This window comes from Pinus tabuliformis, chromosome 9 (assembly GCF_031772625.1).
Source record: "Pinus tabuliformis cultivar Carrire ecotype Pingquan chromosome 9, CPIR1, whole genome shotgun sequence".
Taxonomy (NCBI): Eukaryota; Viridiplantae; Streptophyta; class Pinopsida; order Pinales; family Pinaceae; genus Pinus; species Pinus tabuliformis.
Window position 1 is genome coordinate 1,049,656,790 of NC_142307.1, and position 26,608 is coordinate 1,049,683,397.

The window sequence follows — 26,608 nt, forward strand, 5'->3', positions numbered from 1 at the left end:
CTTTAATACCAGAAATTCGATTTTATTTGAGCACATGTCCTTTCCTTGATTTTAAGAGTCCACATCACCTTGGGACTTCACTTTAACTCCCCCATAATATTCCACCTCATTTCCACAACATTTAGCATGTGTGGATATTTATTTTTCTCCATTTATTTAATTTCTCGCTTAATTATTTTGAGGGTTTAAAACACATTTTTAACCTATCAAAGTTTGTCATAGTAGAAAGTCGAGGGTGAGAGGTGTAAATTTCATTATTCATACCCCATACAAATTCTCTAGACATCACTTATTACATTACAAACACAATTTTATTAGCAATTTCTGTAGTGCGGAAAATCTAAAAAATTAAAAAATGACTACCTAGACTTGACCAAATTCCACGAATATTTTTGTGTGATCTAGTATGGTAATATACATCGACTCTAGACACTAAGATGTGTCAGGGGCTCAACCTTCAAACCGTCACCCCAGCTTTGGGGTAAAACGTGAGTGAAAAAACCCAAAAAAATATTCGCCTATGAGAAATAAGGGATAATTAACCAAATTAAAAAAAAACACTCCAAGGTGTACTCGTTTGTTGATCGAATCCCAACATCCTAGGTCTGTTACAGACTTAAAACTCATCATTACTAGTATCACTTATTACAATTCCCCGTAGGGTGTGGAATTTGGGTATAAGAAAGATGATGAGAAGATAGAAATAGAGTTAAAAACTCTGTTGAATGATGATATATGATGGTACAAGTGTTCCTTGGATCATCCTTGGGCATGGAGTTTTCATATAATCATCAGGGGCCACTCCAGTGGTCAATAGGACCCATTAAAAATAATTAATTATTTTAATAAAACTCTCTCCAGTTGGAATTTCCCAAAACGCTTTCTAGGTTCTTTCGAATACATGTGCCCAAGCCTCCCTGCAAAATTTGAGACTTAGAGCACATCCAATGCTACCAGAAATCAACAAGTTGTGGGTGTCTAGATCATGGAGCAAAGGGTTCAGCCGAAGACATGGAGATGTGGTCTTCACTGCCTTGGCAGCGAGATTGGCTAGGAGTTCTTGTGGATTGATGTTTAGCTTGGTGAACAATAGTTTGTTGTAGGGCAAATTGTTGATCTGGACTTCCGTTGACTTGTCATGGATGGTTGGGATAGCTCAAGGATTGCTTTGGCATGGACGAGATTTTTGGAAATACTAAGAGGGGGGATGAATCAATATTCCTTAGCAATTAGCACTTTTAAATCTTTTCAAAGCATTACTTAATGTTCAATTATTATTAATGTTTATGCAGTAATAAAAGTAAATAAAGAACACAGTAGACACAAGAATTTTAGGTGGAAAACTCCCTTTGGGTCAAAAGCCACCGAACTTTTTTCTAATAAATTCTTTAATCTTTAGCCCCAACTGAAATGAAAGCAACAACTTCCTAGAATTCTAAAAAAGCATTCTTCTCCAGCTCCCACTAGAACGACACCCTAACGCCCTTGTTTCTTCAGTAGTCAACTGAATGGATGCCTCAACATCCTAGACCAACCTACCACCCTGAAGTGTTCACAAGCTCCAACCTGTAGGCGACTTCATGCACTAGCCTAGCACCTCCCTACCACCCTATAATGACTGAAATGAGATGAGTGTGGATTCTCATACCAGGGACAACGATCCACGATACAATATGATTAACAATGATTTTGACCGAACACCCAATCACACTATGACCTGAAACCCAACCATGACATCATCCCAACAGAGACTCCTATATGTGAAAATTCTATCACTGCAACAACAGATTTATTTTACCAACTTATTTCCCGATAAGTTATTTATGAATATCCTTCAATAAACATTAAAATAAATTCCACTGCAGATATCACATCATAATATAGAAACAAACACATGCACAAGAATTAACACATCGACACAAATATTTTGGACAATCAGTCCCCGGAAAAACCTAATGTAGGAAAACCGATGTAGCAAGGGAGTATTTTATTATTTAGCAATTCTTCAGTACAACTGGGTGCCAAATTGGCTTACCCAATAGAGAGAAAATTCTTCAGCACTTCCCCTAGTATCAGTGTCAGCCTGGCTGACCTCTTTGTAGCTCCCAAACCCTCTGCATCAGCCCCTGCCTCTCTGTGTCAACACTAGGCCTCTCTACTTCACTCACGCAGGCCCTCCAGTCACTGCACAGTCTTGCAGGCACTGCATCTGCCTCTCCAACCTCTATGTTGTTCCCTTGGTGTTGTTCCCGACTCACTGTTCTATACTTGTTGCCTCCTGCTTTTATCCAGACCACTAGTTCGAATTTCTCAGCTAACCCCGCTCCAAATGTCGAACTGACTGGTCTCCCTCAATGTGTTCTCTAACTGACCCTCAAGTTTCTTCTTATACTTTTCTTGTTTGTCCTTCAACAACTGAGATTAAATCTCTAATCAACGACTAAGATTAGATTTGGCTTGATCCATGACTTTTGGAACCTTCTAACCCAGTTTTATATTATTTTTCCCGAGTTTAGACTTAAGAACTCCATTAAAAATATTAATTATTTTAATATCTCCCAAACTAATTAGAATCTGCCCAACCCATTTCTGGGTCTTGGAAATCTCATGTGCTTTGGCCTCTCCACCAATTTTCATGGTTAGAGCACATCTGATGCTACCCCAAATCAACACTCCCTCTTAGCGAGGATTGTGCTCTAGTAATACTCCATACTAAGCATCACTCTGATCATACAACATCAGTACCTGTGTTGATGCTAAGCCTCCCTGCGCAACATCCTCTGCACTGCTGCATCATGTACTGCAACCCATGGATCTATTGCTGCCACTGCTACATTTGTACTGCAACTCCCTCTGTATTTGTGCTGCTGTTGGTCCATCTTCCCAACACTGCATCTACATTGCAACTCCCTCTGCATCCTTGTTGTTGTTGCTCCTTCTTCCCAACATTGCATCTGCACTGCAAACTCCTTCTCATCATGTTGCATCATTCTACTGCTAACTGCTACTTCACTGCAACATCATACCCATTTCTGCTACTGAAATGGATTCTTTATCATCCTCATCTTCTCCCTGAAATAATCAAACTTGGTTCTTCCAAGGGCCTTGGTAAGGATGTCTTCCACCTGTTCTCCTGTAGGAGTGTAGCTCAACTGTACAGCTCATCGTTGGACACAGTGTCTAACAAAGTGACACTGGATATCAATATGTTTTGGCCGATCGTGAAACACTAGATTTTCAGAGAGCTTGATGCAACTCTGATTATCACACATGATCCTGGTCGCCTCCATCTTTCTTCTGAATAGGTTCACAAGCAGTTTTCTAAGCCATATGGCCTAGCACGAAGTTGTGCTTGCGGCCATATATTTTGCCTCAGCTGAGCTCAGAGCCACAAATTTCTGTTTCCTACTACACCAGGAGTTCATTGTTGATCCAATGTTGAAACAGTACCCAGAGTTACTTTTCCAATCCACTGAACTTCGTGCCCAATCTGCATCAGTAAACCCACTCAATCTGATATCCTTACCCCTGGTGTACAAGAGTCCATAATCGATTGTTCCCTATAAATACTTGAGAACGTGTTTGGTTGCTGCCCAGTGCGCCCTCTTCGGCTCCACCATGAACTGATTGAGGGTGTTGATAGCGTAGCAAATGTCTGGCCTGGTATTGACCAGATACATCAGGGACCCTATGAGTTGCCTGTATAAGTTGGGATCAACATTTTTGTCTTCTGATGCACCAATCTTCTTCCAGTTGGTTATCATTGGAATAGCCATGGGTCTACAGTCCTCCATCCTGAATCTCTTCAAGATTTCTGTAGCATATCTCCCTTGCCAAAGGAAGATCCCCCCCTTTTGCTGCCAAACTTCCAACCCCAATAAATAATGCATTCGTCTCAAATCCTTCATGTCGAACTTTGTGGCTAGATTTTTCTTGCAGTCCCCTATGAGCCTATCAGGAAGAGATCATCCACATATAATACTAAGATTAGAGGCTCATTCTCTACAACTAGATAGTAGAGATTTGGATCTGCGCCACTCTTGACAAATCCCATTTTCTGTAAGTAGCCATCAATTCGCCCATACCACCCTCTAGGTGCCTATTTCAGCCCATGCAAGGCTTTTTTCAATCTACATACATGAGACTTCTTCTCATGTGTCTCAAAGCCCTCTAGTTGTTCAATGTATACCTCTTCTTCTATCACACCATTCAGAAATGTCGTTTTGACATCCATCTGATGAATCTCCCACCCTATCTGTGCTACAAGAGATATCACAGTTCTAATAGATGTATACCTGGCTACCGTGGAGAAGGTCTCTTTGTAGTCAATTCCTTCCTTCTGAGCATACCCCTTAGCCACAAACCTGGCTTTGTATTTCTCAACACTGTCGTCTGTAGCGTATTCAATCTTGTAGATCCATCTCGAACCTACCACTGATCTATCTTGAGGTCTTTGCACTACCTCCCAAACATCGTTCACCATTATGGAGTTGTACTCCTCTACCATCGCATCTAGCCAAACTTGATGTTGAGCTGCCTCCTGAAAACTAGCAGGCTCCCCATCCTGAGCTACTAATGCCTGATATCTATCTGGTTGTTTTTGCCCCCTCTTATTGTTCCTTGGTGCACCGATGAAGTCCTCTGCATCTCGCAGAATCTGACGAAGTTCCTTGCATGTTCTTCCTTTGCCAGCAAGTGCTTCCTATGATTCTTCCTGACTCGAGAAAGAATTCCTTTCTTATGTTGGTTGAAGAGGTTTGACCAACGGTTCCTCTTTTGACTACTCCTCGGAAGGCATTTCTCGAGATTTTCTGAAAGCCTTGTCTTCCATGAACTTCACATCTCGTCGAACTACTACCTTCCTGCTTCCTAGAAGATAGATTTTGTATGCCTTAGCGTTCTCACTGTATCCCACTAGATATCCTTTCTCTACAGTTTGATCCATTTTCTTCATCTTTTCCTTGGGTATACGGCAATACACTAAGCTCCCAAATACCCTGAAATGATTGATTTCATGCATCTTTCCTGTGAAGACTTTCTCTGGAGTAATCTTGCACAATGCCCGATGAGGAGTTCTATTCTGAACATAGACTGCTGTGTTGCATGCCTTTTGCCCACAAGAATTTTGGCATATCCTAATCATACATCATGGCCCTAACTGCTTCTACAATAGTCTTGTTCTTTTTTTCTGCTACTCCATTCTGCCCCGGATTGTACGGAGCTATCCACTCTCTTCTGATGCCCTCTTTAGCGCAAAAATTAGTGAAGTCCTTATCGACATACTCTCCACGATTATTTGAGCGCAAAACTTTTATTTTCTTCCCAGTCAGATTCTCGACCAGAGCCTTGAACTCTTTGAATTGATAGAAAACCTCGTCCTTGGTTTCAGAAAATAAATCCAAGTTTTTCTTGAGTGGTCATCAATGAAGGTAAGGAAATACTCGGCACCACTAAGAGCTTTAGTGGACATGGGTCCGCAGATATTTGAGTGTATCAATCCTAGTACACTCTTGGCTTTGTTTTTACTTCTAGGAAATGCTTCCTTGGCATACTTTCCTAGAGCACATCCTCTGCACACATCATCTCATTCCGTACTAAGATCTGTAACTCCTATTACAGTGCTCCTAAGAATTTTCAAAGTTCCATGGTGCAAATTTCTCATTCTTCTGTGCCATAGTTCATTCAAATCCTTGTCTCCATGACTTCCTATTAGTGCCATTAGTGATTCTAGTTGTAGTCTGTACAACCTGTTACTTTTGATCCCGATCTACACTTTCTTTTTCCAGTGCGGGTGTTTGACATATACTTTCTCCTTGATGAAGAAAACGTCATAGCCTTTGCCTTGAAGTTGCGACACAAAAAGTAAGTTTATCCCCAATCTTGGTACGTGCAGCGCATTGGTAGCCGGAACCGCTCTCTAGTTTCTGTTTGAAAAACTATGGTACCCCTCCCTACTCGAGTACATTTTGCCTTGTTCCCCATGGTGATCTGAAAGTTCATCTTCTCCTCCCAATAATCTGAGAAACATTCTCAGATTCCCATCATATGCCAAGAGGCCCCACTCTCTATATACCATAACTCTGCTGATGCAGAGCTAGTCACACAAGCCACTTCTTCTTCTAGCCTAGAAGCCAACATAGATAAATTGAAATCACTCTCTTGTGCAATTTTCTGAAAATTTGTGCGAGCCTCCTGACGTAGATGCCTCTGCATCATGGAATCAACCCATAATTGATTTTCCCTTCTTATCTCTGATTACTTGCTCTGATACCATGTGAAACTTCTATCACTACAAGAACTGATTTATTTTACCTACTTATTTCCTGAATAGTTATTTATGAATATCCTTCCTTAAACATTAAAATAAATTATGTTGCAGATATCACATCATAATACATAAACAAAAACATGCACAAGAATTAACACATCGACACAAATATTTTGGACAATCAATCCCCAGAAAACCCAATGTGGAAAAACCGGTGCGACAAGGGAGGATTTTATTTTTTAGCATTTCTTCAGTACCACTGGGTGCCAAACTGGCTTACCCAACAGAGAGAAAAATCTCCAGAACTTCCTCCAGTCTTAGCGTCAGCCTGGCTGACCTCTGTGTAGCTCCGAGACCCTCTGCGTCAGCGCTTGCCTCTCTGCGTCAACACTGGGCCTCTCTGCTTCACTCAAGCAGACCCTCCAGTGACTGCGCAGTCTTGCAACCTTTGCATCTGTCTCTGCAACCTCTGTGTTGTTTCCCTGGTGCTGCTCCCGACTCTCTGTTTCATACGTGCTGCCTACCACTGCTCTCCAGACCACTAGTTTGAATTTCTCAACTAACCCCACTCTAGGAATCGAACTGACTGGTCTCCCTTAGTGTGTTCTCTAACTGACCCTCAAGCCTCTTTTTATACTTTTCATGTTGGTCTTTCAACGGTTGAGATTAAATCTCTAATCAACGGCTAAGATTAGATTTCGCTTGATCTATGACTTTTGGAATCTACTAACCCAGTTTATATTAATATCCATTAATATTTTATTTTTCCTAAGTTTAGATTTAGGAACTCCATTAAAAATATTAATTATTTAATATCTCCCAAACCGGTTAGAATTTGCCCAAACCATTGCTGGGTCTTGGAGATCTCATTTGCTTTGGCCTCTCCACCAATTTTCATGGGTAGAGCACATCCGATGCTACCCAAAATCAACACTATACCTCCCAATAATGCCTTTTTGACTCTAGGCAGATTGACTATTTTACAATAATGACTCTTCCAATGATGACACTTTTACAAATGACTCTTTTACAACTTTACAATGATGACTCTTGGCCTTGACACTTCTTCACAATATACAAATGGTTGTCATGTATTCAAAGAATGTCATGCTGCAATGCTTCCTTGGAGTTGATACTTCTGCTCTTGAATTCTTGCTTGAAGTTGTACTTGAATCTTCTTCTACTTGCATGCAAAATTTGTCCAACAAAAACCAATCCCAAAACAAAACAAAATACCCTTCAACTTACCTCTGCCTGCAAAACAGTGCATAATAATGAATAAATACAAATTAAAATCACAATGCATACCTGAAGTGTGCTTGTCACTTTTTTGTTGACTTGTTGCAGCAGTAGACAAAGACTCCCACTCTTGATATAGGTCTAGACTCTATGCAAGACTATATCCAAAACTGACCTAAAGATATATCATATATACAATAGCTCTATGCAAGACTATATCCAAAACTGACCTAAAGATATATCATATATACAATAGAAACTGATGACAGAACCTAGACTTATGATGAACCAAGTTCTAAGTACAACAACAAAGACCATTCTATCAACTATGACAAGACAAGTAACATGAACTTACAACATCATATAGATTTAGCAGACTTGGTGTAGCATCAAATGTGTAGTGTCTAACATGAACTTACAACATCATATAGATTTAGCAGACTTGGTGTAGCATCAAATGTGTAGTATCAAGAATGGGACATTCGAAATGTGGTATTAAAACTAACTGTGACATATAGAGACATAGAGATATAACCGAGACCCTATATATACTTACATTGTCCTGCAAAAACATATGTCAGAGATGATACTCAAAATTCAAATGTAAACACTAATCATACATACCTTGTTGTAGGAGACTTACCCTTGACTGTTGATGTGTGGTCCTTATTGTAGTGATCCTTGAATGCATGTTTTTTCTTGCCTTCTAGGAACTCTACATTGAATTTGTTGTATCTATTTAATTTAAGATCTTCAGAGTTTGAAATATCGTCTTGTGGTAGCCCTGTGAGTCCTCTTTCCAACCCCACAGTTCTGATCAAGATTGGATTCTGCAAAAAAGGTTATGCCCAATCTCCCATGATGACCGAATTATAGACTGGTTTAGTAGAGCGAACTTGTACGAACTTCCACGTGTCACTATTGCGACCTTCGGCCCTGAAAATGCTACTCAATGAACAACAGTCCGTCCTCTTTCTATTACTATTTACTAAATTTAGATCCAATACTTATAGAGAAAATTATGACGATTTTACCAATGTCACCTGTTTGACATGGAATTCGGCAACCTGTAAAAACCCTAACTGCCACAGGTCATATCTCCGAAAATATAACGAATCAAGATCTGAAAGCAGGTCACGATGTTCATCAAGATTTTGGCTCAAATGGGTTTTAATTACAACTTCTAAGTCACAGAAAAAAAATTATAGCGAAAATGCCATGATGAATTGTTTGAAGCCACAAAATCCCTATTAGAGGAGGATATGAGCGTCATTATTTATATGAATGTCTTGAGTTGAGAGGGTCGTCAACAAGTGAACATTGGAGGGATTTTAGGAGCAAAATAAAATTTATTAATTATTGACTATTCAATGAACACAACCAATTATGAGTGCCTTGCCACAACCCCATAGGGTTTTAGCCCACTAACTAGGACTACTAATTTCAAACATGAATATCTCTCAAACCTTGAAGAATTACTTGGCGTGCCATATATCAACGGAAACAGCTCAACGAGTAGAATCCATTTAGAAGATACATGACTCAGAATAGAGTAAGTTTTCAAGTCAAAATGCCTATGCAAGATCGAGGTAGCCCCTGGTGCTGCTTGGGTTGACATCAATGACAACCACTGATCAACAGAGATCAGGTTGATCAAGATGGCTTCATGTGATGGACTACAGAATGGCAGGCTAGAATCTTCATCGGATCATGATGTCGCATATCCGAGATTGGAGGGATTTGCACGATTGGTATTTGATCTAGGAGGATGAGTGTTTGCAGGACTAAGCCAGTGGAGATCGTGTAGGCTCAAAGGGAGCAACCCTATGGAGGTTTGGGATCTTCAAGTTCGGATATGATGAGGCAGAGGCACTACCGAGATTGCCGGATTCATTCTACAGGGTATGTTGCAGTGATGGATGCCAAATGGGCCAGTGTCGCTGGATGACGATGGTTACTTCCTAGTCTTGGATGTACCTCCCTCACTAAGAGGGAGTGTTGATTTGTGTTGCTTGGGAGGTACTCCAAGCCCTAGTGTTCGAGGGTGGGAAGTCAAAGGGCCACAAGTAGGCTTGTGGGCTTAGAACCCAAGCTTGGGGTTTTGCACCCATAGATGTTTGAGCCAAAATCGTGATGAGTTTTCGACATGTGATGGATGAGGATGATAGCTCTCGGCAAGACGATTCTAACAAAACGAGAATCATCTGATTTTGAGTTGTTGTTGAGGAGTTATGATTTTTTGAAGTCATATGTTGGGGTTATGACTTATGTTTAAGGTAAGGATATTTTAGGCATGTGAGAGTTGGACAGCCCCTAGAATGTGATGTTTTGGAGCCCTCTTATTGTGTATAAATAAGAGGTGAGTATAAGGCTTGTTAATCATTTATTGTGCAACATCTTCTCAACAGAAGGATTCAGTGGAGAGAGGAGACTATCTAGCCCTAGCCGCAACAAAAGAAGAGGCCTAGACAATGTGGAGGAGAGGGTTCGAAGTCTGCAGGGGAGGCCGAGTAAGGAGGCTGGTGCAAAATGTCTTTGGGCTATCTAGGTTGCTCTTTTGAGGGCCAAGTAGGCTTCCTGTGAGGCCGAGTTCATGAGAGGCAAGGACGTTGTTGTTCGAGGGTGTTTGGGCATTATTTGGAGCGGTCAATGCTACAAGAGGGTTGTTGTGCTAGGCCGCATGCCATAGCACACAGCCAGGAGCTGTGTAAGGGCTGTCAAGGGTCGACTATGCCCTAAGGAGGCAGTGTGGCAAATCAGGAGCCTTCTTAAGGTATGTTTCAGTGCTTTAAGAGTTTGTTTGGGGATTGTCAAGTGGATTTAGGGCTGAAGTAAGTGCCCTAACCAGGACAATTATGAACAACAAGTACAAACATCAGTGAAACAGTGTTTTTGGAGGGGTGTTGGGTCAAAGAGTTTGACTAGTGCTTAGATCAGCTTGATGGGCAGCTTGAGGAAACCTTAGGAGTCGTTTAGAGGAGCCCACGTGGACTGTTGGGAAGCCTACCAAGCAACCAAGGTGACAGCAAGCACATCAGATTGGAAGATAAGAGGACAACAACAAGGAGAGTTCCAGATGAGCTCTTGTATGACAGTTGGATAGATGTCCTAGGTGAGGACATGATTGGTGCCCAGATTTGTGTAATAGCTCCTCTATTGCAAAAGCAAAGGGCGGATTGGTTAAGTCTGTGGATAGCCGTGTGTAAGGGTCTCCTAGGTGTGGGGATGCCCTCACTAGGTGTAGATGCTACAACGTGGGTTTGGTCTCTTGTGAATTGTTGGAGGGCAGCATGAGAGAAGACCAAGTGTGGACGTGATTGGGCACTTATGGTTTGCTGGAGGACAACGTGATAGTGTCCAAGTTGGAGCTCGATGAGCAACACCTTGATGGACAAAGGTAGTTGCAAGAGAGGCAGTTGATGAGCTCAAGGGTCTGATCAACCAGGAGCAGTTTGTGGAGCCCGAGAATTGTGTGTGGAGAAGGACATCTACAATAGATTATTGGTAGTCCTCTTACCCCGTGTTCATTGTGGGAGATGGACATCTTACAGTGATAGGTGGCAAACCTCCATGCCCTATGTTGGTCATCATCGGTGCAACACAGGAACACCATAGTGGGTTGAAGTCCCTGAGTAGTTGAGGTGCAGCAGTGGGCAATTTAGAGTTGTTCACAAGTAGAGCTATGAACAACTCGATAGGAGTCTCAATGTGTTGTGCCCTTGATGGATGAAGGGACAACTAGAGACCAGATTGATAGCCCAGATTTAGTGGCCAGATGAACTTGGAGCATTGATAGAAGCAGGAGTTGCATATCGGGAGCCGAAGGACTGGGCAGGTACAGGGTATGATCGAGAGGAGCTGAGAAAGCGTGCTACATCCAAATGGTTGAAGTATCTTGTTGAGGACAGATTGGATGTTGATGGACTGACATCAAGTCCCATTTTTGTATCTTGTACTGGTGGATGTATGAGGGCCATTATCCCTGGTACAAGATGTTGATTTTTTGGGTACCATTGGATGTGCTCTAGCTCCGAAATTTTGTGGAGGGGCTAGAACACATGAGATCTCCAAGACTTAGAAATTGTTTGGTGAAATATGACCTGGATTGTATTTTATTAAAATAATTAATATTTTTTAATTGGTTTCCTAAGTCTAAACTTAGAAAAGTTAAAATATTAATGGGTATTAATGAAAATATGGGTGAGAAGCTTCTAAGAGACAAGGTCCAAGTCTAATTTAATCTTAGCCGTTGATTAGAGATAGATCACAACCATTGATATCTCAACAAGAAAAGTATAAATGAAGATTTGAGAGTTATTTGGAGACATACTGGGCAAATACTCAGTAACCCGAGGGAAATCGATTCTCAAGAAGATTTCGATTTCAGAAGGAGAGTTGCAAGGTGAAAGAAGAGGAGGGTATCAGCATCAGTCGGAGACTGAGGAGGAGGGGATGCGGTGCATCAAAGGGGCAGTGCAGAGGGATAACTTAGAGAGGCAGCGTAGGAAAGGACATAGTCCTCACGCAGAGATGATGTAGTGGAGACTGGAGGGTCTCTTGGGTGTCAGAATTTCTCCAAAGGGTGGAGGAACATTATCTTAGGTGTTTTCACAAAGGTTTCTCTATGTTTTGCTAATCATTCCTTGTAAAGAGATTGTTGCTGAAGAATAATAAATAAACCCTTTTCTACTGCATCGGTTTTCCTGCATTGGGTTTTTCCGGGAACTATTGTCCAAAAACAACTGTGTTGATGTGATTGATTCTTGTGCTTGTATTTCACTGTTCTTTTCTCTATGCTATTATGTGACAACTGCAGTAGAATTTACTTTGATGTTTACTGAAGGGTTTTGTAAATAACTTATTGTGGAAAATAAGTAGGAGAAATAAATCAGTTACTACAGTAGAATTTCATGTTAGAATTTTTCACGTGGTATCAGAGTTGAGCTCGGGCAACAAGATTAGAGAATCTACAATGAGTCTTGAACATGATGCTAGAGTAGCAACTCAAAAGGACTCACGCAGTTCTCCTGGGAAAGAAGAAAGCACGAAGAATATAATGGATCACGACAGTTTTGTGTTGGCTTCCAAACTTGAAGAAGAAGTCGCTTTCTTTTCAAGTTTTGCTTCCTTTGAGGTTTGGTATATTGATAGCGAGGCTTTTGCGCACATGATGGGATTATGAGAATGTTTCTCGAGCTATCAAGAAGAATAGATGAACTTCCAAATCACCATGGGAAATAAGTCAAAATGCACCCCCCACAGGAAGAGGTACTGTACTTTTTCAAACAGAGGCAGGTGATCGGCTTCGAGCTACCAATGTGCTACATGTGCCTAGATTGGGAATGAACTTACTTTCTGTATTTCAATTACAGAACAAGGTCTATGATGTTTACTTCATTGCGAAGAAAGTATATGTCAAACATTCAAGTTGGAAGAAGAAGGCCCAAATTGGAGTCGGAAGTAACAAATTCTATAAGTTACAGCGAGAATCTCCAACAGCACAGATAGGCGGCAATGGTGAAAAAGATTTGAGTGAACTATGGCACAAAAGGATGGGGCAGTTACACCATGGGGCTCTAAGAATTCTCAGAGGAACCGTCACAGGTGTTCCAGAATTAAGTACCAAATGAGACGATGTATGCAAAGGTTGCGTATTGGGCAAGTATGCCAAAGTGGCTTATTCCAGAAGTAACAATAGGGCAAACAGCGTTCTGAGATTAATACACTCAGATATCTGCAGACCCATGTCCACAAAAGCTCTTAGTGGTTCCACATACTTCATCACCTTCATTGATGATCATTCCAGGAAGACTTGAATCTACTTTCTAAAAACCAAGGATGAGGTTTTTGATTGATTCAAAGAGTTTAAAGCTCTGGTTGAGAATCTGATAGGGAAAAGGATAAAAGTGTTGTGCTCAGACAATGGTGGAGAATATATTGATAAAGACTTCACTGAGTTCTGCACAAGGGAAGGCATCAAAAGAGAATGGACAACTCCATATAATCCGGAGCAGATTGGAGTAGCAGAGAGGAAGAATAGAACTATTGTTGAAGCAGCGAGGGCAATGTTGTATGATCAAGATATGCCCAAATTTCTATGTGCAGAAGTATGCAGCACAACAGTATATGTTCAGAACAGGACTCCTCACAAGGCATTAGGTAAGATTACTCTGGAGAGTGTCTTCACTGCCAAGAAGCCTAAAGTGATTCATTTCATAATATTTGGGAGCTTGGCATATTGCCATATACCCGAAGAAAAGAGGAAGAAGTTGGATCAAACTGCCAAAAATGGATATATTGTAGGATATAGCAAGAATGCTAAGGCATATAGAATCTACCTTCCGAGCAATAGAAAGATCGTAGTACGACAGGATGTAAAGTTCTTGGAGGACAGAGCTTTTAGGAAATCCCGAGAAATGCCTTCCAAAGAGCAGTCAAGGATGATCCATTAGTCTAGCCACTTCGACTAGTAGAAACCAGCACTAGTATTTCTCCAAGGAATAAGAATCCAAAAGCATCACAGTAGGTGGAATCTCAGGAGGAGGAGCAAATAGATCCACCCAATACCAGTGGAAGAACGAGATGGGAACTTCGATAAATACTACGAGACGCAAAGGATTTCATTGGAGCTTGTAGGAACGAAAAAAGGGAGCGTAGACAACCAGATAGATACCAAGCTTTGGTGGCTCAGGTTGGAGAACCCTCTAGTCTTCAAGAGGCCGTTCAACATCAGGTATGGGTAGATGTTATGGTGGAGGAATACAATTCCATAATGACCAATGATGTCTGGGAAGTGGTACCTAGACCTCATGACAGATCAATGGTAGGTTCAAGATGGATCTACAAGGTCAAGTATGTTGTAGATGGCAGTGTGGAAAAATACAAAGCCAGGTTTGTGGCTAAGGGGTATGCTCAAAAGGAAGGGATAGACTACAAAGTAATCTTTGCCCCAGTAGCCAGTTATACTTCTATTAGATCCGTGATATCCCTTGCAGCACAGATGGGGTGGGAGATTCACCAGATGGTTGTCAAGACTGCATTCTTGAATGGGGTGATAGATGAAGAAGTATACATTGAACAACCAGAGGTTTTTGAGACACATGAGAAGAAAACCCATGTATGTAGGTTGAAGAAAGCCTTGTATGGGCTTAAACAAGTGCCTAGAGCATGGTACGGTCAAATTGATGGTTACTTGCAGAAGATGGGATTCGTCAAGAGTGACATAGATCCAACCTCTACTATCTGACTGTAGAGAATGAGCTTCTAATTCTAGTGTTATATGTGAATGACTCTTTTCTGATAGGTTGATTTAGGCTCATAAAAGATTGCAAGGAAAACCTAGCTATAGAAGTTGACATGAAGGATTTTGGACGGATGCATTATTTTCTGGGGTTGGAAGTTTGGTAGCAGAAGGGTGAAATTTTCCTTAGACAAGGGAGATATGCTACAAAAATTTTAAAGAGGTTCATAATGCAGGACTGTAGACCCATAGCTACTCCAATGATTACCAACTGGAAGAATATTGATGTGTCTAAAGATAAAGAAGTAGATCCCACCTTGTACAAGTAGCTCATAGGGTCCCTGATGTATCATGTCAACAGCAGGCCAGAGATTTGTTATGTTGTCAACACCCTCAGTGAGTTCATGGTTGAACTGAAGAGGGCACATTGGGCAGCAGCCAAGTATGTTCTCAGATATATACGAGGAACAATCGAGCATGGATTAATGTACACCCGAGGCAATGATATCAGACTGAGTGGGTTCACTAAAGTAGATTGGGCTGGAAGTTCAGTAGATCAGAAAAGTACCACTGAGTACTGTTTCAACATTGGATCAGGAATGACCTCCTATTGTAGTAGGAAACACAAGTCCATAGCTCTGAGCTCAGCCGAAGCTAAATATATGCCAACTAGCACAACATCATGTGAAGCCATATGGCTTAGAAAGTTGCTTGTGAATCTATTCAAGAGGATGGAAGCGACCAACATTTTGTGTGATAATCAGAGTTGCTTCAAGCTCTCTGAGAATCATTTTTTCATGATCGGTGGAAGCACATTGACATTAGGTGTCACTTTATCAGAGACCGTGTCCAGCTAGGTGTAGTACAGTTATAGTACACTCCGACAGGAGAACTAGTGGCAGACATTCTCACCAAGGCTCTAGGAAGAACAAAGTTTGCTTATTTCAGGGAGAAGATGGGGATGATAGAGAATCCGTTTCAATAGCAGAAACGGATAGTGCAGTACTTAAGAAGGAGCTGCAATACAGATGCAACAATGTTAGTGGCAGTGTCATGGGCAGCGATATAGATTGCAGCAATGCAGTGGATGAAGGGCAATAGGCTGAGCATCAACAACGCAAAGGACCGATGTCGTGGATCAGTGTGATACTTCTGCTGGGAAGTATTGCTAAAGCACATTCCTCGCTAACAGGGAGTGTTGATTTTTTGGGTAGCATCGAATGTGCTCTAGCTCTGAAATTTTGTGGAGAGGCTAGAAGTTAGAACACATGAAATCTCCAAGGCCCAAAAATCGTTTGGTGAAATTCCACTCGGATTGTATTTTATTAAAATAATTAATATTTTTTAATGGGTTTCCTAAATCTAAACTTAGGAAAATTAAAATATTAATGGGTATTAATAAAATATGGACGAGAAGCTTCTAAGAGACGAGGATCAAGTCTAATTTAATCTTGGCCGTTGATTAGAGATTAGATCACAGTCATTGATATCTTAACAGGAAAAGTATAAATGAAGACTTGAAAGTCATTTGGAGACATACCGAGCAAATACTCATTAACCCGAGGGAAATCGATTCTCAGGAAGTAAGAGTTCAATTTCAAAGGGAGAGTTGCAGGGTGAAGGAAGAGGAGGGTATCAACATCATTCGGAGACTGAGGAGGACGTAGTGCATCAGAGGGGTAGTGCAGAGGGACAGCTCAGAGAGGCAGCACAACAAGGGACGTAGTCCTCACATAGTCCTCATGCAAAGATGATGCAGAGGTGACGCAGTGAAGACTGGAGGGTCTCTTGGGTGTTAGAATTTCTCCAAAGGGTGGAGGAACATTATCTCAGGTGTTTTCACAAAGGTTTCTCTATGCTCTGCTAATCATTCCTTATAAAGAGATTGTTGCTGAAGAATAATAAATAAACCGTCATCTGTTGCACCAGTTTTCTTGCATTGGGTTTTTCCAGGGACTATTGTCCAAAAACAACTGTGTTGATGTGATTGATTCTTGTGCTTGTATTTCATTGTTCTTTTCTCTATGCTATTATGTGACAATTGTAGTAGAATTTACTTTGATGTTTACAGAAGGGTTTTGTAAATAACTTATTATGGAAAATGAGTAGGAGAAATAAATTAGTAACTGCAGTAGAATTTCATGTTAGAAATTTTCACACAGGAGCCCTAGACTGTTATATTATATGTTGTTTAATATAACGAAGTTGTGTTGAAAACTGTAAAAGGTTGCTATATTCTGTGCATGTGTGCTTTAATATTGTTTATATTTCGTTGTGCAAAGTGGTATCATTGAGATTCTTGGTTTGGTAGCGTCAGAGATTTTAAAATTCTATCCTAGACCCAAGGTCATGGAAATTCAGCCATCAACACTTGTTATAGGCATCCTAAGGCCTACAAGGATGAGATAGAGTAGGCTATCAAAGAGTTGTTGGCATTGGGGCATATTAGGCCGAGTTCTAACCCCTTCGCTTCATCGGTAGTATTGGTGAAGATCAAGGATGGAACCCTGTGTATGTGCATTGATTACAGTGTGCTCAACAAGAAGACCTTGAAGAACAAATACCCCATCCTGCGCATTGATGAGCTGATGGATGAGCTTAGAGGAGCCAAGTACTTCTCTAAGATAGATTTGCGCTCGGGGTACCACCAGATCAGGGTGAGTGACCAGGACATCCCCAAGATGGCTTTCAAGTGCCACTATGGGCACTTTGAGTTCTTGGCCATGCCCTTCGGGCTAACCAACGCACCTGCCACTTTTCAGCCATGTATGAACCATGTATTCCATGGGTAGTTGCGGAAGTTTGTATTGGTGTTCTTCGATGATATCCTAATTTACAGCCGCACATGGGAGGATCATTTGCAACACTTGGAGATGGTGTTGCGTATTCTAGAGGAGCAGCAGTTTTACGCCAAGCTATCCAAGTGTGATTTTGGGTTGACGATGATGCTCTACTTGGTACACATCATTGTGTAGATGGAGTGAGGGTGCATGAGGAGAAGATCAAGGCCATCTGGAATTAGCCTGAGCCCCGAAATGTGACCGAGCTGAGGGGATTCATAGGCATATGCACCTACTACATGAAGTTCTTGAAGGGATTCTCACAACTAGCAACTCCCCTCACAAATTTGACAAAGAACAGGGCTTTTACATGGACGAACTTATCACAGTTAGCATTTGATCGCCTCAAGGAGGTGATGAGCAGCTACCCAATTTTGGCTTTTCTGAATTTCATGCAGCCATTCACATTGAAGTGTGATGCATCAAGCGAGGGGGTTGGCACAATATTGTGTCAGGATGGACACCCCATTGCTTTTGAGAGATGCCAACCCCTCCCACACGAGAGGTCATACTTTATCTACGACAAGGAGATGTTAGTCATCATGCATACGTTGGCCAAATTTTAGCAATACCTAGTGGGCAACAGATTTTGGGTGAAGATGGACCACAATAGTCTTCGCCATTTCATGGGGCAACAGGGCCTCAGCGACAGGCAACAAAGGTGGGTCAGCAAGGTGCAGACCTACGATTTCGACATTGAGTATGTGAAAGGCAAGCACAACATAGTGGCGGATGCATTATCCAAGAGGCCTGCAACACTTTCACTCATGAGAATTTTCCATGACTGGAAGGCGTAGTTGCTAATGGAGTACTCTAAGGACTGGAGGGCATGCGAGATATTGGAGGGCATTCACGTTGATGAGCGCTATAGGGTGATAGCTAAGGTGATTTACTCCAAGGGGCATATATTCTTGGTGTCGGGTTCGTAGTTGAAGGAGAGGAGTCTCCACGCAGCTCATGACTCCCCACTTTTGGGACACCAGGGGTTCCAAAAGACATACATGACAATTAGAGAGCGGTTCACATGGAAAGGCCTCAAGGGAGATGTGTTAAGATATGTGCAGGAGTGTGAGGCTTGCCAGATGAACAAGGGGGGGTTGACTCACCTAGCTGGGTTGTTCCAGCCACTTCCTATTCCCAAGGGGAAATGGGAGAGTATCTCCATGGATTTCATCACAAGGTTCCTAACAGTGCAAGGGAAGGATTGTATTTATGTGGTGGTAGACCGACTGACCAAATATGTGCACTTCTTCGCCATACCAACCTGGTATACAGTGCCACAGGTGGCCAAATTATTCTTCAGGGAGGTCTTTCGCTTGCATGGGATCCGTAAGACCATAGTCAGTGACATAGATAGTGGGTTCATGGGAGCATTTTGGCAGGAGCTTTTCATATTAGTGCGTACTGAGCTCACCCCTAGCACGAGTTACCATCCCACAGACTAACGGCCAAACTGAGAGGGTCAACAAATGGTTGGATGGTTATCTTTGGAACTATGTGACCGAGCAGCAAAGAGCATGGATTCGGTGGCTACACCTAGGCAAGTACTGCTACAACACCAACCACCACATGTCCATCTGTATGTCACCCTTTAGTGCCTCGTACAGATATGATGCTTTGTTTTTTGATGAAATTGTTTTTGGAGACAGCAGGGCCCCAAAGGCCAAAGATTGGATCCAAGAGAGCCAATACATCCTCAAGGCTCTCAAGGATAACATATTGACATCTCAAAATCAGCAGAAGACGTGTGCAGATAGGCACCAGGTTGAGAGGGAGTTTGAGGAGGGGGACTTGCTTGCGATTATAGCCATATCGTCGGTGCACCTTGAAGTAGAAAGGGGCTGAAAAGCTATAGCTGCACTTCTAAGGGTTGTATAGGGTGATCCAGAGAGTTGGAGAGGTGGCTTATGAGTTGGAGCTTCCCTAGGGAGCAAAATCCACAACGTCTTTTAGGTTCCATGCCTTAAGAAGGTGTTGGGACAACAAGTGATAGCAGTTATGGAGTTGCCACCATTGGATGATAAGGGGCATTTGGTTCTGGAACCGGAGGCCATTCTGAAGACTAGGGAGAGGACGCTAAGGAGCAAGACTATTAGAGAGTATTTGGTGCATTGGAGGAGCTTATCGGATGAGGATGCCACCTGGGAAGGTGAACGCATACTTGAGCATCCAGCACTTAAGTTGCTTGGAGACAAGCAAAATTTGGAGAGGGGGACTGTAATGTCCCTTCCTAAATTAATTTGTCACAAGTTCATTGTTCTACAATTTTGACAATTTTGGAAGCCATGGGACCCATAAGATTTTTGGGAAAAGACTTAGGAAGGAAAAGGAGGCCGAAATATTTTGTTGGTAAAGCATGGGGGCCACCCACATGAAGAAACACACACTTGCCTAAGGGAAAAGTTCGAATAGCCAAGGAGGGAAGTCGAAAGGCTAGATGGAGGGACCCATGTGGGGAAAAGAGGCCCACAAATTATAAATAGAAGAGGCTCAACCTCATTTGGTATCATTTGTCTATCGAACTCAACTTAGTTGCTCGAGTTGCTTAGTCGGGTCACTTGTTGTTTAGCAACGAGTTTTCCAAGTGGAGAACTCACCCTCTCTTCAGTGGACCACGAGTGCCACCCTAGTGAGGTTCCATTCTACCATTTTGGAGGAGTGTTGGAGAGGATTCAAAGCATAACACTCAGCCATCATTCAGCCAGTGCGTATTCCAGGAGGACGTAGGAAGGGAACACGTGGGAGCTATTTCAAGGATCTTCTAGGGTGCAATTGCTGGGAGAATTTTGGTGAAGGAGTTTCAGGGGGACACTAGCCTTTGGGAGAAGTTTGGGAGCAAGAGCTTGCTTCTTGAGAGCAGTACGACTTACAGCATCCAGGGCCAGCGCAGAAGCCTCTCACTGGGCACATGTGGGAGTTTGTGGGTCAAGTTGTGGGGCAAGTATTTGCTGGGAGAGATAAGGGGAATTTTGGGGAAGTGTATCTCAACATTTTTGGAGTGTTTTGGAGGGCTTTTTCTGGGGTTGCAAGCCGGTCATACTTTCCAACAGTTGGTTAGGACATGGCTCTTGGGAGGCCGAATTTCTGGGGTCAAAACCAGGCCAAACCCTTTCTGGGTTTTGGTGGGTTTTGTTTGAGGAGCTTGGGGTTAATTTGGTGGAATTTTCTGAGCACCGGAGGTGGGGTTTCTGGCAGCATCTTTATAGCAGACAACAGTGTTACTGGGGCAGTGCAGGGCATCATTGTAGTAGTTGTTTCTACCATATGGGCTTGACATTTTATCACCTGGGCTTGGTCACGCTTGCCATTGAAGCAAGCCCAGGTGCACCTCTTCCACATTATTGTACTATTGCTCCTATATCATAATAAAATGGCTCAGCTGGTTGTTATTTCTGGACTTTACACAGGTGTGCACTGAATGTTTAAATTTTATGCGTTGTTTTTATTGTTTGCTTTGCATATCACTGTTTTTCCTGCAAATCTGTTGCAAGTTTACTGATTGATTATTAATTGCCAAAACCACTCTTGAGCACCAGTTTGTCTCTGACAGGGTGGGCTTGTGACTGCTTATGATGTGCTTTATTTGTGTGACGATGGGTGCAGAATGCCTTAACCCTCTACTTTGCGACCCCTTGTCCTACGAAGACAATCAACAGATCAGAACAAATAATCAAGATATCACCTTAAACTTGGATTATTCTCACACTTTATAACCACATCAGCTGTCTACTAATCACCACGAAGCCATGTTGCCAAGGTGCATGGGTATAAATGGTATGGGGATTGAAAGCCCTCAAAGATCAGTAATTCAAAAATCTTTCATTATTTATAGCATACCTGTCTCTGTTTTACATTGGATAGTAATTATCATGATCATCATCATTCTAGGCCTTATTATTCGTATTTTTGTTTTAGAAATATCATATTTGGAAGTGATCATATAAAATGATTCAGGTACAACTATTTATTAAGCCTTGAATGGAATTTAATGCTATCAGGTTCTAGGACAGCTGGTTGAAACCATTGTAGAACCTCTGAGGGATCAAATTGTCATGGGCCTGTTGCAAGCTTCTCTGGTATGTATGCTTACTGGTTTCCTAGTGTTCCAAATGCATCTGTAAATATTTGGATTGCAATTCAAAGGTTTTGTGGTGTATAAGTTACAAGCTGGAAAAGGCCAATGCTGCAGAGTGGATTACTCCGAGTGATGTTGGAAGGAGGTCCTTCTCGAGCATTTTCCCAATCTGATGTTTATGTGCTTGAAGAAGACTTGCAAACACTGAAGGTAATACAAAGAATTAAAGACTTTAATTACTGGTTTTTGTATACAAAACAGAAGATCATGAAATTTTGGTGTTGTAGATTATTAAATAAAGTTCCTTTACCTTTAATTCTCTAACTGGAATGGAGCTCGTATCTTCTCTCTCATAAGAACATTTTCCTCGTATCCTCCTATACCGAAGTTCTTTACCTCCTAGAAGCACGTTTACCATCGAAGTCAGAACATCTGTTACAATTCTTGAACTCGTTGAAGTTCAATTTGCAGTTAGTGCATGCCTTGAACGAATTTTTCTCAATTTGAATATGTCTGCAAGTCTGACAAACAGGAAATTTCTACTTTAATTTGTCATCATCTAAACTTCGTTGTGTCAATTATGTTTTCCTGATCTTGCAATGTGGTCTTGACTTGGATAATAACTATAGTCAGAATACAACTTACACGACTGCAAATGTCCTCTGGACTGATACCTTTTTATTTGCAGGATTTTTTTATAGCAGATGGGGATGGGCTTCCTGCAGCTTTGGTGGAAAATGCAGCGGACTATGTTAAACAAGTTTTGGAACTCTTCCGATCTGAGGTGACTTTCCATAATGAAATGTTTTGACGTGCACCATCACAAATATCTAAAAATATCTAAAATGGAGGAAAATGTGAAGGAGAATAAAATTATGATCCAAAGACAAAATTTAAAAACTGCTACAACTCAATGTCATACTTCACAATTGAAATAAACAAAGTGGTGCTTATGCCGAAAGACATCAAATTTCTGGTTCTGCAGTGGGAACAAAGATGGACAAGATTCGGAGATTATGTTTATTTGTGATTATTAAATGTTCCTTATTTGCTTTTTTCGTGAATATAGTTTGCACAGCTTTATCAATTCATGTTTGATGAGTTCAACTCCAGATATATGTATGTTTTTGCAGACCTCGGTTATCATTCAGAATTTTAAGCAGGCCAGCGAGCAAACAGAGAATACATGTACTCCTAAAAGAACACCAAAACGAGCGTGTAATAGTGTGGATGTACTTCTGCGCGTACTTTGTCATAAAACAGATCGTGAAGCTTCAAAGTTCGTTAAGAAATACCACAAGTTTCCAAAGGTTCCAAAGTCGTGATGGTGCAGGAGAAAACAATACATTACTCTTTCAATTTTGGCGGTCGCAACATCTGCTGCATGTCCAAAGAGAGTTTGCTTGATGCATGGCTATGTAATTCGAAGCATAACTCCCTTTGATTCCCAAAACGATTTAATTTTCAGTATATCCTTCATTTTCATGACAACAGCTAAACTGCCATTGTACTATATTGAAATTGTAAAGATTATGTATCATTAGCGAGAAAATGTAATTTTAGAAAAAAATACCTTTTTGGAAAATGAGATTAAAACACTTGTTTCTTTTATGCCTTAAAACTGGAAAAATGTGCGAAGTACGATAAATTATGATTTCTATGCTTTCTGTTAATTCCCCGTTCCGTTTCATACTTTTGATGCAAAACATCATTAACTTTTTGAAACATGCTTAAGATCGTTATGGTATGCCTATGAGGAATTGACTTAAATAATGACAGGAACCATCTTGTAGCAAGCCATATTGCCACTGCTGAGTATATTGACTTGCATCCAAACACCATATGCTTACAAATAAAAACTAATACAACGAAAACAACCACGGCATAAGAAACAATCCAATATGTGACAGTTAATTTAACATGGTTTAATATATAGTAAACTGTGTCTATAGTATCAGTATAGATTTATTTTAACTTTCAATCTAGTCAGCACTAACATGGATTAAATTTCTTTTAAAATGTAAAATTTGAAAAAAAGTTTGCACCGAAAACTCCTTGAATACTTGAATTGGATAGACTACATAACTTAAACTTGCAATTCCAACAAATCTTTGCAGTTTGCAAAATTAATCCAAAAATATACCTAAAAATGACCAAAATATGAAAAAATAAGAGTACTTAAAATTTTATAACCATGAGAAATTACATTTTTTCATTTACTTTATATAGCATACAAACTAATACAACAAAAACAACACAGCATAAGAAACAATCCAATATTTGTGAATTTGTTAACATGGTTAACACAATCACAAAATACTATATAGCAAATTGTCCATAATATCAATATATATTCATTTTAACTTTCAATCTAGCAAGCGCCAACAGGGATCAAATCTCTGAATGTGCAAATCTCTTTTAAAATGTAAACTTGAAAAAAGGTTTGCACCAGGAGCTCCTTGAATACTTAAATTGGATAGATTGCACAATTTAAACTTATAATTCCAACAAATCTTTGTGGTTTGCAAAATTAATCCAAAAATATATCTGAAAAATGACCAAAATATAAAATAATAATACTTGAAATTTTATAACCATGAAAATTTACATTTTTCCGTTTACTTTATATAGCATGAACATTGGTTTTTTTAACCACATATATATATATATATATATATATATATATGAAATTGAAATATTTTATTTATAAACCATATTATCCATATTAAAATGTTTTTTCTGTTATTAATATATTTTAAATACATATCTATATCACTTAATTATAATGAAATATTTAATTTATGACTCACATTAATTTTTTTAATTACTATTTATATTTTTTAAATGTTATATTAATTTTATAGTGAGAATTGAATAAATTATGCATCTCTTTATTATTTTTATTAATAAGTAATTCAATTTTTTTTATTTTAATTATTTTATTTTATTTTCTTTATTATGGAGGCATTCTATTATAGCTAATATTATTTTATTTTTTTTGAAATAAATTAGTTAATATAGATATTCAAATAGTTTAGTTACCCGGTGTATTAAAATATTATTAAAAATAGAAGAATTATACATCTTCCAACTTAAGAGTGAAAATATAAGATTTTCATTCATTTTTAATTATTTTATTTCTCTAAAGTTGAAATAAAATAATATTATTTCACATGGACATTAAAATATTTTATTTATGGTTGAAAGTGAGTGAATATTTTTACGACATCTCCTTCCTATTTAGTTGTAATATCAACAACAAATGAAGGAACCTGGGATTATTGTTGTTTTATAATTCTCTTGATCAATACTAACCAAATATGTATATCTATTTTTTTTAATATCGCCGACATTGTTTATTTATTTCTAGATTATATTTATTTTTATTTTAAAAGAGACGTGTCAACTCCATGTTGAGCACGGAGGGAATCACACAGTGCCCTCATACTAGGTTGTAGAATGCACTCCTTAGCCGCAATTAAGATATCCAAGTGCAGATGCAAAGATGGTTTCAAGTCTATGTAGGTGCAACATGTTTTCAAGTTAGCTCTGTTGAGTGCACGTGTAGTGACAATATGGGTCAGGCATGGAATCACACACAGCTCTCATACTAGGCTATAGAATGTGCCTTGCAGGGAAATTAGGATATCCAAGTGCAGATGAAGTGACAATTTCAAGTCTGTGTGCAGGTGCAACATCTTTTAAAGTTAGCTTTGTTGAGTGCACGTGTAATGACAATATGGGTGAGGCATTTTTTAAAGTATCATTTGCTAGGGGTAGGAATGGTACTATATTAAAAAGATAATATAAGTGATGTGATAAATAGAATAACAACATGATCGTGGGTGTTGATTTTTCAAAGTATGCCAAATTGATAATTACTTCCAATTATTTCTTAGTTAAATCCTTTTTGTACTCACATTCATCATTAAGCAATTACACAGAAGATCTCAACAGTAGAACAAATAATGACAGTAAGATCATAAAGGGATAGTTGAACAAGATACACAGATATTTACCCTAGGAAAACCATCTCCTAGGGAAAAACCTAGCAACCTTTTCTTAGACAAATTAATTCAATTCAACAAGGGATACAATCTGATATCCTATTAGAAATAAGGTGAAACTAACCATAATCAAACCTAGGTTAAACATGGTCAAACATAGATAACTAGCCTTAGAAATTGCAGTCATTGTGCCACATAGAATTTTATCCTGCCTCAGAGATCTCGATTTGCCTAAGAAGAATTCAGTTTGCCTAGAAGATTTCGATCTATCCATAAGACTTGGTATGTTATCTCTCCTTCTCCTTTGTATGAACAGAAGAATAAGTATATAAATGATTGATCTGATTTATGTCAATGGAGGAAGTTGAGTTGCCCTTATATAGTGAACTTGATGGGTCTGAATGGGTGTTTCATGTAGGTTGGCTGACTTGTCATTGTGGAGACAAAGTTTGAATTTCAAAATTTGTTTTTTTCTCTTTTGAAGCCAACTTGATGTTTATATTTTTATTTATTATTTCTTTCATTTTGGAGGGATACAATGAATTATGAACGCTGACCATAGCTCCAAAATTCAACTGTGGTGAGATTCTCGATACATAAAACTAGTTACATCGTGTACTATCGTTGCACCAGCTTAGAAAGAATGATTCTATGGAAAACTAGGTCCTTCAAAAACCCCCTAAGACTCCAGAAAATTTTCTGGTTTTTTTAGAGAAGATGAGTTATACACAAGGTGTTGCGTATTTGTTGTTGATGATGGATCAATACAAAGAATTGCATTTTGTTTCTTTGTGCCGGACCTGGTGTAAGCCTATTGGTGTTGGCATTATGGCATAGGTTTGGCTCTATGACACAGGTGTTGTTCTTGATGTCAACTCACTCAGATGACAGATCACAATTCAGGCTCTCAGAGTGAAGGAAAAGAGATATACGCAAGTT

General features: G+C 40.0%; 1 protein-coding gene across 2 annotated transcripts in view; it reads left to right on the plus strand.

Annotated features, from left to right (window-relative positions):
* Nucleotides 1–23,335, plus strand: part of LOC149152298 (protein unc-13 homolog) — a 535,466-nt gene extending 512,131 nt beyond the window's left edge. For both annotated transcript variants that reach the window (XM_089438315.1, XM_089438316.1), the window contains 4 exons: nt 21,586–21,663; nt 21,777–21,872; nt 22,351–22,446; nt 22,796–23,335. In XM_089438315.1, the coding sequence (XP_089294441.1) occupies nt 21,586–21,663; nt 21,777–21,872; nt 22,351–22,446; nt 22,796–22,987 (462 nt within the window). In that variant the 3' untranslated portion in view covers nt 22,988–23,335. The remainder of the gene's footprint in view (nt 1–21,585; nt 21,664–21,776; nt 21,873–22,350; nt 22,447–22,795) is intronic.
* The last annotated feature ends 3,273 nt before the right edge of the window (nt 23,336–26,608 follow it).